This window comes from Anomaloglossus baeobatrachus, chromosome 3 (genome assembly GCF_048569485.1).
Source record: "Anomaloglossus baeobatrachus isolate aAnoBae1 chromosome 3, aAnoBae1.hap1, whole genome shotgun sequence".
Lineage (NCBI taxonomy): Eukaryota > Metazoa > Chordata > Amphibia > Anura > Aromobatidae > Anomaloglossus > Anomaloglossus baeobatrachus.
Window position 1 is genome coordinate 55,188,166 of NC_134355.1, and position 21,173 is coordinate 55,209,338.

General features: G+C 51.3%; 1 protein-coding gene across 1 annotated transcript in view; it reads right to left on the minus strand.

Moving 5' to 3' along the window:
* The window catches only part of PREPL (prolyl endopeptidase like), a 102,403-nt gene that overhangs the window by 43,933 nt on the left and 37,297 nt on the right, over positions 1 to 21,173 (minus strand). Inside the window, exon 8 of the mRNA XM_075339192.1 lies at positions 12,010 to 12,195. Within this exon, the coding sequence (XP_075195307.1) occupies positions 12,010 to 12,195 (186 nt within the window). The remainder of the gene's footprint in view (positions 1 to 12,009; positions 12,196 to 21,173) is intronic.

Genomic DNA, 21,173 nt, shown 5'->3' on the forward strand with positions numbered 1-21,173 from the left:
GGGCGGCAGTATTCCATAGATGTCTCCAGATCTGAGGGAATAATATGATGGCTGTGAGTCTTTCCTGCCCGAACGGGATAAATTGTGCAGGATAGTCAAAGCAGGAACCTGGTGTGGAGACACGAGGATCAGTGGGTGCTCTTGTTCGCTGGCATGCCTGTCTTTCTAAAATCTGCACAGACCAGGGATCATCCTACTGAACGTTCAACTCCTTTCCTGTGGGCAAAAACACTACTCAGAGAACACCGGGTGAATGAACCACACATTGGTAAGACATTGGTTCACCAACAGACAAAAAACATATTGTACATTCCCAGCAAGAACACAAGATGGTACAAGCAATAGAGTCTCATCCTTCCGCTGGCATGCCAGGGATTAGTTTTCATGACTTCGGGGCTTCCAGGATCAACTATCCCAGACCAGCAGCACCCCACTTTTGGAAAGAAAGGCAAGCTTAGGAAGCAGTTCTGTGAACCTTCAGCTGGAATTGTGAACCCTAAACTGAAATCCTGTAGAATATCCAAAGTGAAGCAGTTCTGTGTTTCCTAAGTCGGAACCGAAGCTCCTCAACTAAGATAATGTAGAATCATAGAATCCTTCTTAAGTGAAGTAGTTCTGCGATTCCCCAGTTGGAACCAAGGTTCCTCGGCCAGGGGCATGTAGTGTCTAAAGGGCCATTTACACACTGCGACAAAGCTAACTATATATCGTCGGGGTCACGGTGTTTGTGACGCACATCCGGCACCATTAGCGACATCGCAGCGTGTGACAGGCAGGAGCGACCTTAAACGATCACAAAACAGACAAAAATCATTGGTATATGAGAGGTCGTTCATTTACCAAAAATCGTTGTCTCGTACGTAGCGAGGTTGTTCCTCGTTCCTGCGGCATCACACATCGCTATGTGTGACACTGCAGGAGCGACTATCATCTCCTTACCTCCGTCCACTGGCAATGAGGAAGGAAGAGGGTGGGCGGCATGTTCCGGCAGCTCATCTCCGCCCCTCTTCTAATATTGGACGGCCGTTTTGTGACGTCGCTGTGACGCCGAACGCACCTCCCCCTTGAAGGAGGGATTGTTCGGCGGGCACAGCGACGTCGCAGAACAGGTATGTGCGTGTGACACTGCCGTAGCGATAATGTTCGATCACCACATATCACACCAACGACTGGGACGGGTGCTAACGCCGGCGACATCGCTAGGGATGTCGCAGCGTGTAAAGCACCCGTAACCCTGGTGACAGAAGCAAAGCCCTTTTATACCACTCAGTTCTCTTATAAGAATGTAGATCTTACGCCTCTGAAGGACTGACCAAACAGCTTTGAAGTCTATAGACTGAACAACTTGTATTAACACCCAAATGAGACGGTTGAGGCCAGAACTACGTGACAAGAACAAGGATAAAGTGGAAACTGGGCCAGCACAAAAAATGAAAACCAATAATGAAAATACCTGCCTCAAAGAGGAAGCCTATATAGCCATTCAATGCATCAAAAAGTACTGCCCTTTTCAGGAGCACCAATCCTTGTGTATCCTGATCAACGGTCTCCTATCGGCTGAAGATGATTGATCCATTTGCATTTATCACTGTCAAGCAAAGAAGGGAATTTTGTTACTTACCGTAAATTCCTTTTCTTCTAGCTCTTATTGGGAGACCCAGACGATTGGGTGTATAGCACTGCCTCCGGAGGCCACACAAAGCAATTACACTAAAAAGTGTAAGGCCCCTCCCCTTCTGGCTATACACCCCCAGTGGGATCACTGGCTCACCAGTTTTAGTGCAAAAGCAAGAAGGAGGAAAGCCAATAACTGGTTTAAACAAATTCACTCCGAGTAACATCGGAGAACTGAAAACCGTTCAACATGAACAACATGTGTACCCGCAAACAAACCAAAAATCCCGAAGGACAACAGGGCGGGTGCTGGGTCTCCCAATAAGAGCTAGAAGAAAAGGAATTTACGGTAAGTAACAAAATTCCCTTCTTCTTCGGCGCTCTATTGGGAGACCCAGACGATTGGGACGTCCAAAAGCTGTCCCTGGGTGGGTAAAGAAATACCTCATGTTAGAGCTGCAAGACAGCCCTCCCCTACGGGGAGGCAACTGCCGCCTGCAGGACTCTTCTACCTAGGCTGGCGTCCGCCGAAGCATAGGTATGCACCTGATAATGTTTGGTGAAAGTGTGCAGACTCGACCAGGTAGCTGCCTGGCACACCTGTTGAGCCGTAGCCTGGTGTCGCAATGCCCAGGACGCACCCACGGCTCTGGTAGAATGGGCCTTCAGCCCAGATGGAACCGGAAGCCCAGCAGAACGGTAGGCTTCAAGAATTGGTTCTTTGATCCATCGAGCCAGGGTGGCCTTAGAAGCCTGCGACCCTTTGCGCTTACCAGCGACAAGGACAAAGAGTGCATCCGAACGGCGCAAAGGCGCCGTGCGGGAAATGTAGATTCTGAGTGCTCTCACCAGATCTAACAAATGTAAATCCTTCTCATACCGATGAACTGCATGAGGACAAAACGAAGGCAAAGAGATATCCTGATTAAGATGAAAAGAGGATACCACCTTCGGGAGAAACTCCTGAATGGGGCGCAGCACAACCTTGTCCTGGTGGAAGACCAGGAAGGGAGCCTTGGATGATAGTGCTGCCAGCTCAGACACTCTCCGAAGAGATGTGATCGCTACCAGAAAAGCCACTTTCTGTGATAGTCTAGAAAGTGAAACCTCCCTCAGAGGCTCGAAGGGCGGCTTCTGGAGGGCAACTAGTACCCTGTTCAGATCCCATGGATCTAACGGCCGCTTGTACGGGGGTACGATATGGCAAACCCCCTGTAGGAACGTGCGCACCTTAGGAAGGCGTGCCAAACGCCTCTGAAAAAAGACGGATAGCGCCGAGACCTGACCTTTAAGGGAGCCGAGCGACAAACCTTTTTCTAACCCAGATTGCAGGAAAGAAAGAAAGGTAGGCAATGCAAATGGCCAGGGAGACACTCCCTGAGCAGAGGACCAGGATAAGAATATCTTCCACGTTCTGTGGTAGATCTTAGCGGACGTGGGCTTCCTAGCCTGTCTCATGGTGGCAACGACCCCTTGGGACAATCCTGAAGACGCTAGGATCCAGGACTCAATGGCCACACAGTCAGGTTCAGGGCCGCAGAATTCCGATGGAAAAACGGCCCTTGGGACAGTAAGTCTGGTCGGTCTGGGAGTGCCCACGGTTGGCCGACCGTGAGCTGCCACAGATCCGGATACCACGCCCTCCTCGGCCAGTCTGGGGCGACAAGTATGACGCGGCTGCAATCGGATCTGATCTTGCGTAGCACTCTGGGCAAGAGTGCCAGAGGTGGAAACACATAAGGGAGCCGGAACTGCGACCAATCTTGCACTAGGGCGTCTGCCGCCAGCGCTCTTTGATCGCGAGACCGTGCCATGAAGGTTGGGACCTTGTTGTTGTGCCGTGACGCCATTAGGTCGACGTCCGGCACCCCCCAGCGGCGACAGATTTCCTGAAACACGTCTGGGTGAAGGGACCATTCCCCTGCGTCCATGCCCTGGCGACTGAGGAAGTCTGCTTCCCAGTTTTCTACGCCGGGGATGTGAACTGCGGATATGGTGGAGGCTGTGGCTTCCACCCACATCAGAATCCGCCGGACTTCCTGGAAGGCTTGCCGACTGCGTGTCCCCCCTTGGTGGTTGATGTATGCCACCGCTGTGGAGTTGTCCGACTGAATTCGGATCTGCCTTCCTTCCAGCCACTGCTGGAAGGCTAGTAGGGCAAGATACACTGCTCTGATTTCCAGAACATTGATCTGAAGGGTGGACTCCTGCTGAGTCCACGTACCCTGAGCCCTGTGGTGGAGAAAGACTGCTCCCCACCCTGACAGACTCGCGTCTGTCGTGACCACCACCCAAGACGGTGGTAGGAAGGATCTTCCCTGTGATAATGAGGTGGGAAGAAGCCACCACTGCAGAGAGTCTTTGGCCGTCTGGGAAAGGGAGACTTTCCTGTCCAGGGATGTTGACTTCCCGTCCCATTGGCGGAGAATGTCCCATTGAAGTGGACGCAGATGAAACTGCGCAAACGGAACCGCCTCTATTGCCGCCACCATCTTCCCGAGGAAGTGCATGAGGCGTCTTAAGGAGTGCGACTGACTGTGAAGGAGAGCCTGCACCCCAGTCTGTAGTGACCTCTGCTTGTCCAGCGGAAGCTTCACTATCGCTGAGAGAGTATGAAACTCCATGCCAAGATACGTTAGTGATTGGGTCGGTGACAGATTTGACTTTGGGAAGTTGATGATCCACCCGAACGCCTGGAGAGTCTCCAGTGCAACACTCAGGCTGAGTTGGCATGCCTCTTGAGAGGGTGCCTTGACCAGTAGATCGTCCAAGTAAGGGATCACAGAGTGTCCGTGAGAGTGCAAGACTGCTACCACTGCTGCCATGACCTTGGTGAACACCCGAGGGGCTGTCGCCAGACCAAATGGCAGAGCTACGAACTGAAGATGGTCGTCTCCTATCACGAAGCGTAGAAAGCGTTGGTGCTCTGTAGCAATCGGCACGTGGAGATAAGCATCTTTGATGTCTATTGATGCTAGGAAATCTCCTTGAGACATTGAGGCAATGACTGAGCGGAGGGATTCCATCCGGAACCGCCTGGCGTTCACATGCTTGTTGAGCAGTTTTAGGTCCAGAACAGGACGGAAGGAGCCGTCCTTTTTTGGAACCACAAAGAGATTGGAGTAAAATCCTCGCCCCCGTTCCTGAGGGGGGACAGGGATCACGACTCCTTCTGCTCTTAGAGAGTCCACCGCCTGCAGCAGGGCATCTGCTCGGTTGGGGTGTGGGGAGGTTCTGAAGAACCGAAGTGGAGGCCGAGAACTGAACTCGATTCTGTACCCGCGAGACAAAATGTCTGTTACCCACCGGTCTTTGACCTGTGACAGCCAAATGTCGCAAAAGCGGGAGAGCCTGCCACCGACCGAGGATGCGGAGGGAGGAGGCCGAAAGTCATGAGGTAGCCGCTTTGGAAGCGGTTCCTCCATTTGCTTTCCTGGGGCGTGAGTGAGCCCGCCAGGAATCTGAGCTCCCTTGTTCTTTCTGAGTCCTTTTGGACGAGGAGAATTGGGCGTTGCCCGAGCCTCGAAAGGACCGAAACCTCGACTGCCACTTTTTCTGTTGAGGTTTACTTGCTCTGGGCTGTGGTAAGGAAGAGTCCTTACCCTTGGACTGTTTTATGATTTCAGCCAATGGCTCACCAAACAGTCTGTCTCTAGATAATGGCAAGCTGGTTAAGCATTTTTTGGAACCAGCATCTGCTTTCCAGTCCTTTACCCACAAGGCTCTGCGCAAAACCACAGAATTGGCGGACGCCATAGCGGTACGGCTCGTAGATTCTAGGACAGCATTGATAGCATAGGTCGCAAACGCAGACATTTGCGAAGTTAGGGACGCCACTTGCGGCACTGCTGGATGTATGATAGCATCCACCTGTGCTAAACCAGCTGAAATAGCTTGGAGTGCCCACACGGCCGCGAATGCTGGAGCAAACGACGCGCCGATAGCTTCATAGACAGATTTCAACCAAAGGTCCATCTGTCTGTCGTTGGCATCTTTAAGTGAAGCGCCATCCTCTACTGCGACTATGGATCTAGCCGCAAGCTTGGAAATTGGGGGATCCACCTTTGGCCACTGGGTCCAGCGTTTGGCCACCTCAGAGGGAAAAGGATAACGGGTATCCTTAGAACGTTTAGAGAAACGCTTGTCTGGATGAGCGTCGTGTTTCTGGATCGATTCTCTGAAGTCAGAGTGGTCCAAAAAAGCACTTAATTTACGCTTGGGATACAGGAAATGGAACTTCTCCTGCTGTGCAGCTGCCTCCTCTGCAGAAGGGGCTGGAGGAGAAATATCCAACAGTCTATTAATTGCCGATATAAGGTCATTAACCATGGCGTCACCATCAGGAGCATCCAGATTGAGAGGGGCCTCAGGATTAGAATCCTGATCACCGTCCTCAGTCTCATCACAGAGAGACTCTTCTCGCTGAGACCCTGAGCAGTGTGATGACGTGGAGGGTCTTTCCCAGCGAGCACGCTTAGGCTGCCTGGGACTGTCATCTGAGTCAGAGACTTCAGCCTGTGATGCTTGAGACCCCCTTGAAGTACGGATTAGTTCCAACTGAGGGGGACCGGAGAGCATAGACACAGCAGTGTCCATGGTCTGAGTAGCTGGCCTGGACTGCAAGGTCTCCAGGATTTTAGTCATAGTCACAGACATTTTATCAGCAAAAACTGCAAAGTCTGTCCCCGTCACCGGGGCAGGGTTCACAGGCGTCTCTGCCTGGGCCACTACCACCATAGGCTCTGGCTGCCGAAGTGTCACTGGGACTGAACATTGCACACAATGTGAGTCATTGGAGCCTGCCGGTAGATCAGCCCCACATGCAGTACAAACAGTGTACACAGCCTGTGCCTTGGCACCCTTGCGTTTTGCGGATGACATGTTGCTGCCTCCTCAGAGCAGTACAGGGTGTCCAGCCAAGAAGCGACCTTACAGTGCAACTATATATATATATGGTACCAAGAAAAAAGTACACTAATATAACACTGAGGCACAAGTGGGGCCAGCACTAAAGTGCAGCTTACCGCCCGCTTAGGAGCGGGTGTGTGGTCGCCGAAATCCCTTTAGTCTGGGTCTCCCAGAGCCTGCTGCCTTTCCCCAGCCAGACCGCATGTGTAATGGCTGCCGGCGTCCTTGTGGAGAGGGGGGGCGGGCCCTGGGCGTATACAGACGAAGAGCGGGAAGCCTGCTTCCCACTGTGCCTAGTGAGAGGGCTGGAGCATGTAAATAAAGCTCCAGCCCTCGGCGCTGCCAATTGAGCAGCGTCTCTCCCCTACCCTGATTGACAGGGTGGGGGCGGGAACGAAGCGGCGCTAGGCCGCAGAAGCCGGGGGCTAAAGTTAGAAGCGCCGCCGCCGTAAAAGCGCGGTCGGCGCAAAGTCCCCGGCGCACCACAAGTCGCAGCTGCGCCGCCGCTCCAGTAGCGGTCGGCGCAGTAGTTCCCAACATATAACGTCACTCAGCAAAGCTGCAGTGACCTAACCCCAGCGCACAGCGCTACTGTCCCCGGCGCACTATAACGCTCAGCAAGCCTTGAGAGTGTCCGTGCCTGCCGGGGACACAGAGTACCTGAGAGTTGCAGGGCCTTGTCCCTGAACGGCACTCCCGCTCCAAATCCAGCAGGTTCTCTGGGTCTGTGGATGGAGCCCGGCCTCAGGGCTTGGAGGCCGGCAAGATCCCACTTCCACAGAGCCCTCCAGGGGATGTGGAAGGAAAACAGCATGTGGGCTCCAGCCTCTGTACCAGCAATAGGTACCTCAACCTTACAAGCACCACCGCGGGTGAGAAGGGAGCATGCTGGGGGCCCCATATGGGCCCTCTTTTCTTCCATCCGATATAGCCAGCAGCTACTGCTGACTACAAACAGTGGAGCTATGCGTGGATGTCTGACCTCCTTCGCACAAAGCAGAAAACTGGTGAGCCAGTGATCCCACTGGGGGTGTATAGCCAGAAGGGGAGGGGCCTTACACTTTTTAGTGTAATTGCTTTGTGTGGCCTCCGGAGGCAGTGCTATACACCCAATCGTCTGGGTCTCCCAATAGAGCGCCGAAGAAAAAAAAAAAAAGCCCTGCTGGGTAAGTCAGCAACTGGAGCTGGGCTATTTGGACTGCTATAAGGATGCCCTAAGCTGAGAGGTCTCTTCAAGAGACAAAAATACTGGCTGGGAGTTGAAAAAGTACACTGAAGACCTGCAACTCCACCAGACCAGAAGGCCTTTGTTGATAAATCTGAGTCACCTAGGACGAGATAGGAAACCTGTATTCATCCAAAATGCACCTTATCAAGGTGTCAGTTAGCTGGACAGACTCATATATGATGAGGCCAATTTACCCCCTGGTCCTTGTATACAAACAACCAATCCAGTAGATGGCGGCTCGTCTAGACTACTAGAAAAGCTAAAAAGAGCGATGGAAAAGGAGAGTACTCAGGCAAAATGTTGCTACCCATATGACAGGAAGCGGTGGAACCCATGGCAGGAAAGGGTGGGACCCGCGCATGTGGCACAATTGCACACACAGATGGTCAGAGGGCAGATGCATGTTGACTCTCTTGATTGACCAGCAGGCGAGACCCACCAGCTGGACTGATAGGCTGAGTGTGTGTGCACACTGACCGTGCTGATTGTCAGACAGACAGACAAGCCGCCACCACTGACTAACTAGCGAGCAGAGCCCACCATCTATGCGGATTAGTTTGTTCACTGTCATCACACCTCAAGCCAATTGTAAAAAGTAATGTAGCGTGAATAGTGGAAGGCTACACCCATGTTGAATCCATGAGATTGAACACCAAAACGTGACACAAACATATCACCACCATACAGGATCTCTACCTCCACCCTAACAGCTACACGCACCCTTAACAGTGTGGAAAGGAGCCCTCCTTCGCGATTACCCCCCACGCCCAACCCAGAGGCAACACCCAAAGATCTGAGGGGGAGGAGTACGGGATGGAAAGAGACAAGAAGAGAGAAAAGACACCATACCAAAAAATGAACACAAGGAAACAGCACAACACAAGGCGACAGCAAGATACCTACTTATCGCCTTTGTCTTGAACAAGCTTGATCCTGTGGCTAGAAGTTGGTAAAGTCCAGACTCCATCTTCTGAACCAGGTGAACATGCGTGCTATGGTTGGCAAGAGACCACAAGCCTAAAAGGCCACAACCCTGGTACCTGACTGCAAGGTACGTGGTCTAGCCGTAGAGGCGCGAGAGGATACTGACTGAACAATTACAGCCTCTTCGCTGCTGCATGGGTGAAACAGTGTACAATTACACCTCTTACACTATAAACAATCCATCAGAAGAAAAAAAAAATTATTAACACCTATCTTGGCCTTTAAAAGACTTAAAATAGGTCTGCGACTCAGACCTCAATTGCCTCCAACTGATGATACCAATAATTGAGGCGGCTTGATGCTAGCAAGTGAGGTATAGTCTGATGGGGAGGAGCCAATTCTCATTAAGGATCTAATAAAAGTGTAAGCCTCCAGTTGAAAGAATATCCAATGGTTTTCGTGTCCCGCAATGAAGCGCTCAAGAAAAAGTAAGATTTGTTGGTAAGACTTTCAGAAGTTTTGGTCACACTGGATAATAGAAATAGACTTACCAGTAATTCGTTTTCTAGGAACCTTCCATGACAGCAACACAGGAGGTTGCTTCCCCGCAAAACAGGGACAGGAAACAAAAAGACGTTAAATAGCCCCCCTCCCCACCTCATGTGTGTTGACTTTCATGTGATAAGTGAAGTATGCTGACTTAACTTAATATAAAATGATTACACACATATAGTGTACTAATATATATATATATATATATATATATATATATATATATATATATATATATATATATATATATATATAAAGCTGAATGTGTGTATATATATGTATGTGTGTGTGTGTGTGTGTGTGTGTGTGTGTGTGTGTGTGTGTGTGTGTGTGTGTGTGTGTGTGTGTGTGTGTGTGTGTGTGTGTGTGTGTCTATATATGTCCGGGATTGGCATCTGCACCGTCGCAGCTACAGCAACAAAATTTTGCACACTCGCACGTCTGGACCCCGAGAGCGTCATAGGCTATGTTGTGAGGCGAAATTTTAACCCCGCATGTTCCAATTTACCAATCAATTTTGCCCCTATTTTCATAATGGGGAAAAAGTGAAACAAAAAGTGTATCCGCACCGTCGCATTTACAATCACAAAAGTTTGCACAGACACCTCATGTGACCCAGGGAATGTCATAGACCATGTTTCGACAGGAAAATTTAACCCCGCGCTTTACAGTTACTCTCCAAAAAACATGCCTTCATTAAAGTAAATGGAGCCTGGAACTACAGGTTATTAGTAGGAGCTGTGAGTGGTTGCTATAGGAACAAAAAGACATTCACAGTAGAAGAAGCTTATATGTGAGGTAATTAGAAGTCGGTGGGGAGACAAATAGTGAGAGACAGAGAGACAGAGACAGACAGGGAAAAAGACAGAGAGATAGAGACAGACAGGGATAGAGACAGAGAGACAGACAGGGATAGAGACAGAGAGACAGACAGGGATAGAGACAGAGAGACAGACAGGGATAGAGACAGAGACAGACAGGGATAGAGACAGACAGACAGGGATAGAGACAGACAGACAGGGATAGAGACAGACAGGGATAGAGACAGACAGGGATAGAGACAGAGACAGACAGGGATAGAGACAGAGACAGACAGGGATAGAGACAGAGACAGACAGGGATAGAGACAGAGAGATAGAGACAGACAGGGATAGAGACAGAGAGATAGAGACAGACAGGGATAGAGACAGAGACAGACAGGGATAGAGACAGACAGGGATAGAGACAGAGACAGACAGGGATAGAGACAGAGACAGACAGGGATAGAGACAGAGACAGACAGGGATAGAGACAGAGAGATAGAGACAGACAGGGATAGAGACAGAGAGATAGAGACAGACAGGGATAGAGACAGAGACAGACAGGGATAGAGACAGAGACAGACAGGGATAGAGACAGAGACAGACAGGGATAGAGACAGAGACAGACAGGGATAGAGACAGAGACAGACAGGGATAGAGACAGACCTGGAAAGCGACAGACCTGGAAAGAGACAGACCTGGAAAGAGACAGACCTGGAAAGAGACAGACCTGGAAAGAGACAGACCTGGAAAGAGACAGACCTGGAAAGAGACAGACCCGGAAAGAGACAGACCCGGAAAGAGACAGACCCGGAAAGAGACAGACCCGGAAAGAGACAGACCCGGAAAGAGACAGACCCGGAAAGAGACAGACCCGGAAAGAGACAGACCCGGAAAGAGACAGACCCGGAAAGAGACAGACCCGGAAAGAGACAGACCCGGAAAGAGACAGACCCGGAAAGAGACAGACCCGGAAAGAGACAGACCCGGAAAGAGACAGACCCGGAAAGAGACAGACCCGGAAAGAGACAGACCCGGAAAGAGACAGACCCGGAAAGAGACAGACCCGGAAAGAGACAGACCCGGAAAGAGACAGACCCGGAAAGAGACAGACCTGGAAAGAGACAGACCTGGAAAGAGACAGACCTGGAAAGAGACAGACCTGGAAAGAGACAGACCTGGAAAGAGACAGACCTGGAAAGAGACAGACCTGGAAAGAGACAGACCTGGAAAGAGACAGACCTGGAAAGAGACAGACCTGGAAAGAGACAGACCTGGAAAGAGACAGACCTGGAAAGAGACAGACGGAGCACATTACTTGACCAATTTAGTTAAATCTGTGTGGAATATCTGTGGTGTTGAAATATATGTTGTGAAATGCTTCTATTAGCTTAGTTTTTGGCGGGTAGTACAGCTAGTATATACACACACACATATATATATATATATATATATATATATATATATATATATATATATATATATATATATATATATATAAATCAGAATAAGCTCTTTTCACAGTTCATCCAATAGGAGACGTGTTACGTATTATTGGCTCCTAGCCAACTGATTCCGGAATCAGACGGGTTTAGGGTGCAGATGCATAATTTGGATTGCATCACAGTAAAATGATGCCCCCTTAACACTTATAGTGCTGGCAGAATGCCGACAAAGAGGAACTGTCCGCAAACATAAATTAATAGTGGAGTGGATGGTAAATTGCAAAGCATGAGTATCTGGGTAGTTCTTGCAGATATTAGACTGATAAGTACACCAAAACCAAAACCAGTTTTAATTTTTTTGTGTAGGGGTAGTGACGACAAATTCAGAGCCCCTAGTATGGCCTTGTGTACGCTTTAAGTTAAAATGCAAAAAAGTAGAGCGTTTAACATACACCTGCTAGAAGCAGAAGGCTAATTGATATAATTAGCCACCTAGAACAATACAATCCATGATATTAATAGGGTATGCACGACGAACCTTTACAGAGCGAGAAATCGTCTCTCCGGAGAGCGGCGTCACGGACATGTGCAGCTCATTTTTCTGTCTTAAAAACAAGATACAATGATCCTCCAACATCTCCATGTCCAACAGTCGGGATTCTGCAGGTAACTGGTACAGGGGCGTCCAGTGCTGTATATCACTGTATAATGGCGCCTTCATCAGCTGCAACATAAAATGGTGACGTCTCAGGTTAGATATAAAGACACAGGGAACATAGCACCAGCGGAACGTATCTACACAAGGCAAGTCATTCAACACAGTATTTCTTTATCACTTTTGTAATACATCTTATTTATCTTTGTGGGGGTAACTTGCTATTCAGCCCCCTTTTCCCTTTTGCGGGCAGGGAGCCTGATTAAAAGGGTTATTCCAATTTTCATAAATATGTGCTGTCGGATTGTGCGTACACAAAATAAAAAAAAAACAATTTTGAAATTTACTGTATCTTGAAGTTTTAAAACTTATCTTTACACCTCATTGCCTTGGAAATCGACCACGGCTGCAAGACAACACAACGAAGGGAATTTTGTTTACTTACCGTAAATTCCTTTTCTTCTAGCTCCAATTGGGAGACCCAGACAATTGGGTGTATAGCTTCTGCCTCCGGAGGCCACACAAAGTATTACACTTAAAAGTGTAAAGCCCCTCCCCTTCTGCCTATACACCCGCCGTGTATCACGGGCTCCTCAGTTTTGGTGCAAAAGCAGGAAGGAGGAAACTTATAAATTGGTCTAAAGTAAATTCAATCCGAAGGAAGTTCGGAAAACTGAAAACCATTCAACATGAACAACATGTGTACACAAAGAACAACAGCCCGAAGGGAACAGGGGCGGGTGCTGGGTCTCCCAATTGGAGCTAGAAGAAAAGGAATTTACGGTAAGTAAACAAAATTCCCTTCTTCTTTGTCGCTCCATTGGGAGACCCAGACAATTGGGACGTCCAAAAGCAGTCCCTGGGTGGGTAAAATAATACCTCGTAATAGAGCCGTAAAACGGCCCCTTCCTACAGGTGGGCAACCGCCGCCTGAAGGACTCGCCTACCTAGGCTGGCATCTGCCGAAGCATAGGTTTGCACCTGATAGTGTTTCGTGAAAGTGTGCAGGCTCGACCAGGTAGCCGCCTGACACACCTGCTGAGCCGTAGCCTGGTGCCGCAAAGCCCAGGACGCACCCACGGCTCTGGTAGAATGGGCCTTCAGCCCTGATGGAACCGGAAGCCCAGAGGAACGGTAGGCTTCGAGAATTGGTTCCTTGATCCACCGAGCCAGGGTTGATTTGGAAGCCTGTGACCCTTTACGCTGGCCAGCGACAAGGACAAAGAGTGCATCCGAGCGGCGCAGGGGCGCCATACGAGAAATGTAGAGTCTGAGTGCTCTCACCAGATCCAACAAGTGCAAATCCTTTTCACATTGGTGAACTGGATGTGGAAAAAGAGAAGGTAAGGAGATATCCTGATTGAGATGAAAGGGTGATACCACCTTAGGGAGAAATTCCGGAACCGGCCGCAGAACCACCTTGTCCTGGTGAAACACCAGGAAAGGAGCTTTGCATGACAGCGCTGCTAGCTCAGACACTCTCCGAAGAGATGTGACTGCTACTAGGAAGACCACTTTCTGCGAAAGGCGTGAAAGAGAAATATCCTTCATTGGCTCGAAGGGTGGTTTCTGAAGAGCCATCAGCACCCTGTTCAGATCCCAGGGTTCTAACGGACGCTTGTAAGGAGGGACTATGTGACAAACCTCCTGCAGGAACGTACGTACCTTTGGAAGTCTGGCTAGGCGCTTCTGGAAAAACACAGAGAGCGCTGAGACTTGTCCCTTAAGGGAGCCGAGCGACAAACCCTTTTCCAATCCGGATTGAAGGAAGGAAAAAGTGGGCAAGGCAAATGGCCAGGGAGTAAAACCCTGATCAGAGCACCAGGATAAGAATATTCTCCACGTCCTGTGGTAGATCTTGGCGGACGTTGGTTTCCTGGCCTGTCTCATAGTGGCAATGACCTCTTGAGATAACCCTGAAGACGCTAGGATCCAGGACTCAATGGCCACACAGTCAGGTTGAGGGCCGCAGAATTCAGATGGAAAAACGGCCCTTGAGACAGCAAGTCTGGTCGGTCTGGTAGTGCCCACGGTTGACCCACCGTGAGATGCCACAGATCCGGGTACCACGACCTCCTCGGCCAGTCTGGAGCGACGAGGATGGCGCGGCGGCAGTCGGACCTGATCTTGCGTAACACTCTGGGCAACAGTGCCAGAGGAGGAAACGCATAAGGCAGTTGAAACTGCGACCAATCCTGAACTAATGCGTCTGCCGCCAGAGCTCTGTGATCTTGAGACCGTGCCATGAATGCCGGGACCTTGTTGTTGTGCCGGGACGCCATGAGGTCGACGTCCGGCATCCCCCAGCGGCAACAGATCTCTTGAAACACGTCCGGGTGAAGGGACCATTCCCCTGCGTCCATGCCCTGGCGACTGAGAAAGTCTGCTTCCCAGTTTTCTACGCCCGGGATGTGAACTGCGGATATGGTGGATGCTGTGGCTTCCACCCACAGCAGAATCCGCCGGACTTCCTGGAAGGCTTGCCGACTGCGTGTGCCGCCCTGGTGGTTGATGTATGCCACCGCTGTGGAGTTGTCCGACTGAATTCGGATCTATTTGCCTTTCAGCCACGGCTGGAACGCCTTTAGGGCAAGATACACTGCCCTTATCTCCAGAACATTGATCTGCAGGGAGGACTCTGGCTGAGTCCAGGTACCCTGTGCCCTGTGGTGGAGAAAGACCGCTCCCCACCCTGACAGACTCGCGTCCGTCGTGACCACCGCCCAGGATGGGGGTAGGAAGGATTTCCCCTTCGACAATGAAGTGGGAAGAAGCCACCACCGAAGGGAGGCTTTGGCTGCCTGAGAAAGGGAGACGTTCCTGTCGAGGGACGTCGACTTCCTGTCCCACTTGCGGAGAATGTCCCATTGAAGTGGACGCAGATGAAACTGCGCAAAAGGAACTGCCTCCATTGCTGCCACCATCTTCCCTAGGAAGTGCATGAGGCGCCTCAAGGGGTGTGACTGGCCTTGAAGGAGAGATTGCACCCCTGTCTGTAGTGAACGCTGTTTGTCCAGCGGAAGCTTCACTATCGCTGAGAGAGTATGAAACTCCATGCCGAGATATGTCAGTGATTGGGCCGGTGTCAGATTTGACTTTGGGAAATTGATGATCCACCCGAATCTCTGGAGAGTCTCCAGAGCAATGTTCAGGCTGCGTTGGCATGCCACTCGAGAGGGTGCCTTGACAAGCAGATCGTCTAAGTAAGGGATCACCGAGTGTCCCTGAGAGTGTAGGACTGCTACCACTGTTGCCATGACCTTGGTGAAGACCCGTGGTGCTGTCGCCAGGCCGAAAGGCAGTGCCACGAACTGAAGGTGTTCGTCCCCTATGGCGAAACGCAGGAAGCGCTGATGCTCTGGTGCAATCGGTACGTGGAGATAAGCATCTTTGATGTCGATTGATGCTAGGAAGTCTCCTTGGGACATTGAGGCGATGACGGAGCGGAGTGATTCCATCCGGAACCGCCTGGTTTTTACGTGTTTGTTGAGCAGTTTTAGGTCCAGAACAGGACGGAAAGATCCGTCCTTTTTTGGCACCACAAACAAGTTGGAGTAAAAACCGTGACCCTGTTGCTGAAGAGGAACAGGGATCACCACTCCTTCTGCCTTCAGAGTGCACACCGCCTGAAGAAGAGCATCGGCTCGCTCGGGGGGTGGAGATGTTCTGAAGAAACGAGTCGGAGGACGAGAGCTGAACTCTATCCTGTAACCGTGAGACAGAATGTCTCTCACCCAACGGTCTTGTACCTGTGGCAGCCAGGCGTCGCAAAAGCGGGAGAGCCTGCCACCGACCGAGGATGCGGTGTGAAGAGGCCGAAAGTCATGAGGAGGCCGCTTTAGAAGCGGTTCCTCCGGCGGTCTTTTTAGGACGTGACTTAGACCGCCATGAATCGGAGTTCGTCTGACTCTTCTGTGGCCTGTTGGACGAGGAGAATTGAGACCTGCCCGCGGGCCGAAAGGACCGAAACCTCGATTGTACCTTCCGTTGTTGAGGTCTCTTTGGTTTGGGCTGGGGTAAGGATGAGTCCTTTCCCTTGGATTGTTTAATGATTTCATCCAATCGCTCACCAAACAGGCGGTCGCCAGAAAATGGCAACCCGGTTAGGAACTTTTTGGAAGCAGGGTCTGCCTTCCATTCACGTAGCCACATGGCCCTGCGGACTGCCACCGAATTGGCGGATGCTACCGCCGTACGGCTCGCAGAGTCCAGGACAGCATTAATGGCGTAGGACGCAAACGCCGACGCCTGAGAGGTTAATGACACCACCTGCGGAGCAGAGGCTTGTGTGACTGCATTAATCTGCGAGTGACAAGCTGAGATAGCTTGGAGCGCCCATACGGCTGCGAATGCCGGAGCAAAGGACGCGCCGATAGCCTCATAGATGGATTTCAACCAGAGCTCCATCTGTCTGTCAGTGGCATCTTTGAGTGAAGCCCCATCTTCCACTGCAACTATGGATCTAGCCGCCAGTCTGGAGACTGGAGGATCCACCTTGGGACACTGAGCCCAACCCTTGACAACGTCAGGGGGGGGAAGGGATAACGTGTGTCCTTAAGGCGCTTAGAAAAGCGTTTATCTGGACAAGCTCGGTGTTTCTGGACTGCCTCTCTGAAGTCAGAGTGATCCAGAAACGTACTCAATGTACGCTTGGGAAACCTGAAACGGAATTTCTCCTGCTGAGAAGCTGACTCCTCAATTGGAGGAGCTGGGGGAGAAATATCCAACACCTGATTGATGGTCGCTATAAGGTCATTCACTATGGCGTCACCTTCCGGTGTATCTAGGTTGAGAGCGGCCTCAGGATCAGAATCCTGATCTGCTACCTCCGCTTCATCATCCAGAGAGTCCTCTTGCTGAGACCCCGAACAGTGTGATGAAGTCGAGGGAATTTCCCAGCGCGCCCGCTTAGGCGGCCTGGGACTGCGGTCCGTGTCAGAGACCTCACCCTGGGACCTATGGGTCACCCCAGGAGCACTTTGCTGCTCCAACTGAGGGGGGCCTGGGGTCAATGATTCAACAGTGCCCGTGGCCTGAGTCACCGGTCTGGACTTTAAGGCTTCTAGTATTTTAGCAGACCATTTATCCATACTCTCAGACAGTTTGTCAGCAAATACTGCAAACTCCGTCCCTGTCACCTGGACAGTGGTAACAGGTGGTTCCACCTGGGCCACCAGTAGCAGAGGCTCCGGCTGAGTAAGTGCCACAGGGGCCGAGCATTGCACACAATGAGGATCGGTGGAACCTGCCGGTAGTATAGCCGCACATGAGGTACAGGTTGCAAAGTAAGCCTGTGCTTTGGCACCCTTGCTTTTTGCGGACGACATGCTGTTGTCTCCTCTGAGTACAATCCAGGAGGGTATATAGCCAAAAATCAACAGTGCGACCGTACAGTGTAAATGTATAGCATATAAGCATATATATATATGTACACTTCGGCACTCAGTGGGGCCAGCACCTAGGTGCTGCTTACCGACCGCTCAAAACGGTTGTGTGATCACCAGATTCCCTGCCTGGGCCTCCCAGAGCCGTGTTGTCTCTCCTGTCCAGCGTCAGAAGTGCTGACAGGAATGGCTGCCGGCGTTCTGTGTGGAGGAGGGGGCCGTGGGCGTGCCCTAGAAAGTGCGGGAATCTGATGCCCCACTGTGCTGAGTGAGGGGGGAGGAGGATACAAAGTATGCTCCAGCCCTCAGCGCTGACGTCCTGTGCAGCATCCCGCCCTTCCCCTGACTGGCAGGCCTGGGGGCGGGAGTATGCGATACTAGGCCGCAAAAGCCGGGGACTAAAGTTATAAGCGCGGCCGGCAAATAAGCGCGGCCGGCGCGGTAGTCCCCGGCGCACTAACACACCCAGCAGTGCTGCAGTGTGTATGGCACAAGCGGTCCATGCGCGGTCCCCCAGGGGGACACAGAGTACCTCACAGTAGCAGGGCCTTGTCCTTGACGATACCCGGATCCTGTCCAGCAGATTCCCCAGGGGCTGCGGAGGGAGCACGGTCCCAGTGCCTGGAGACCAATTAGGATCCCACTTCACCCAGAGCCCATTAAGGGATGGGGAAGGAAAACAGCATGTGGCTCCTGCCTATGTACCCGCAATGGGTACCTCAACCTTAACCGCACCGCCGACCAGAGTGGGGTGAGAAGGGAGCATGCTGGGGGCCCTGTTATGGGCCCTCTTTTCTTCCATCCGACATAGTCAGCAGCTGCTGCTGACTAAGATGTGGAGCTATGCGTGGATGTCAGCCTCCTTCGCACAAAGCATAAAAACTGAGGAGCCCGTGATACACGGGGGGTGTATAGGCAGAAGGGGAGGGGCTTTACACTTTTAAGTGTAATACTTTGTGTGGCCTCCGGAGGCAGAAGCTATACACCCAATTGTCTGGGTCTCCCAATGGAGCGACAAAGAAATATACAGTACTTATCAGCCATTTTTTTTTTTTATTTTTTTTTAATATTATGGCCATGTTGTGGTTTGCTAATCTCACCCAGGCTTCAGCGCAGTATTTGTAAGCTAGATAGCAGCAGTGGTCTGTCTCCTAAACAACAAGATGTAAACAAAAGAAAAAAACGGATTTTTGTGTACTCACCGTAAAATCGTTTTCTCTTAGCCATCATTGGGGGACACAGGACCATGGGTGTTATACTGCCTATCCATAGGAGGACACTAAGTAGATGCAAAAGCATAGCTCCTCCTCTGCAGTATACACCCCCTGGCCGGGCCAGGCAACCTCAGTTTTAGTACACAAGCAGTAGGAGAAAAAAAACAGTAAAAACTTCTCAACAGAGGAACATGAGAAAAGAAGAGTCATAACCAAATAAGGTACTGAGAGAACCAAGGCCCAACAGGGCAACAGGGTGGGTGCTGTGTCCCCAAATGATGGCTAAGAGAAAACGATTTTACGGTGAGTACACAAAAATCCGTTTCTCTCTGACGCCTCATTGGGGGACACAAGACCATGGGACGTCCTAAAGCAGTCCATGGGTGGGAAACACAAAAGAAGACAACACAACCCAAGGACTAGGAACCAGTCCCAGACAGCCTGGAGCGCCTACTGAGAGAGGTGCTCTACTGCCGTTTGCAGAATTTTTCTACCCAGATTTGCCTCAGTTGAAACCTGGGTATGGACTCTGTAATGCTTTGAAAACATATGTAGGCTAGACCAGGTCGCAGCCTTACACACTTGTTTCACTGAAGCCTGATGCCGAATGGCCCACGAAGCGCCAACTGCTTGCGTGGAATGAGCCCGCAGCCCACTAGGAATGGGCTCGAGTTGCAAGCGGTAGACTTCCTGTATCGCAGAGCGAATCCAGCGAGCCAGAGTCGCCTTTGAAGCTGCCTGTCCCTTCTTAGGCCCCTCAGGAATGACGAACAAAGAGTCAGTTTTCCTAAAGGGGGCTGTCCTGGATATGTAATATCTGAGAGCTCTGACGAGGTCTAACGCATGCAGAGACCTTTCCACCCTATCAACCGGGAATGGACAAAAGGAAGGCAGAACAATGTCCTCGTTCAAATGAAACAGGGTAAGAACCTTTGGAAGTAAATCCGGAAGGGGGCGCAGAACCACCTTGTCCTGGTGAAAGATCAGAAAAGGCTCGCGGCAAGAGAGTGCTGCTAGCTCCGAAACCCGTCTGATGGACGTAATTGCCACCAGGACTGTTACCTTCCAGGACAGAAGAGCAAGGGAGGATTCCTTGAGGGGTTCAAAGAGAGACCTCTGGAGACCGTCCAGAACGAGGTTGAGGTCCCATGATTCCAGCGGCCGTTTGTACGGGGGAACTAGATGGGAAACGCCCTGGAGGAGGGTCTTGACTTGCGGCTTTTGAGCCAGGCGGCATTGGTAGAAGATTGAGAGCGCTGAGACCTGCCCTTTAAGGGAACTGAGAGCCAACCCCGCTTGCAAGCCAGACTGTAGAAAGTCGAGAATTCTGGGGATGGCCAGAGACACAGGCTGGACGTTAGTTTCCCTGCACCATGAAAGGAAGATTTTCCACGTACGGTGGTAAATGCGGGATGAAGCAGGCTTTCGGGCGCTGATCATGGTGGAAATAACCGCGGGGAAGAATCCCGCTCTTGTTAATACCCAGGTCTCAATGGCCATGCCGTCAGCTTCAGGGCTCTGGAGTTCTGATGGTAAATGGGCCCTTGGGTCAGCAAGTCTGGGATGTCTGGAAGGCGCCACGGTGCGTCTCTGAGCATTTGTACTAATTCAGCGTACCAGGCGCGCCTGGGCCAGTCCGGTGCTATCAGTATCACCGGGACTCCCTCTGCCTTGATCTTCCTGATTACCCGCGGCAGCAGGGGTAGAGGTGGAAATATGTATGGCAGGCGGAAATGGTGCCAGGAGCAGACTAGAGCATGTGCGGCGATAGACTGCGTTTCGCGTGACCTGGCTATGAACGCGGGTACCTTTGCATTCAACCTTGAGGCTATTAGGTCCACGTCTGGTGTGCCCCAGGGAGTGCAGATGTGTAGAAACACATCTGGGTAGAGAGACCATTCTCCGGCGGCCAGGCCTTGGCGACTTAAAGTCTGCTGCCCAGTTCTCTATCCCCGGTATGTGTATCACTGATATCACTGATCCTGTCGATTCGGCCCAGCTGAGGATCTTGTGGGCCTCGAGATAAGCCGCTTTGCTGCGGGTGCCCCCCTGCCGATTGATATAGGCTACAGCTGTCGCATTGTCCGATTGGACTCGAATCTGACGACCCACTAGCAGAGGGCAGAACGCTCTAGCGCGAGGAAGATCGCGCGAAGTTCCAGGATGTTTATGGGTAGGAAAGACTCCTGGGGCGTCCAACGTCCTTGAGCAGTGTGGTGCCGGTACACTGCTCCCCAGCCTAGGAGGCTGGCGTCCGTGGTCAGGACCAGCCAGTTCACTGGGAGAAAAGATCTCCCCTTCGATAGGGATGAGGACCGAAGGCACCAGCGGAGTGCGTACCTGACTGAAGGCGTCAGGTGAAGATGTCTGTCCAGGGAGAAGGGGCTCTTGTCCCAGGCCGCTAGAAGGACTAGCTGCAGTGGGCGGAGGTGCAGTTGAGCAAAGGGTA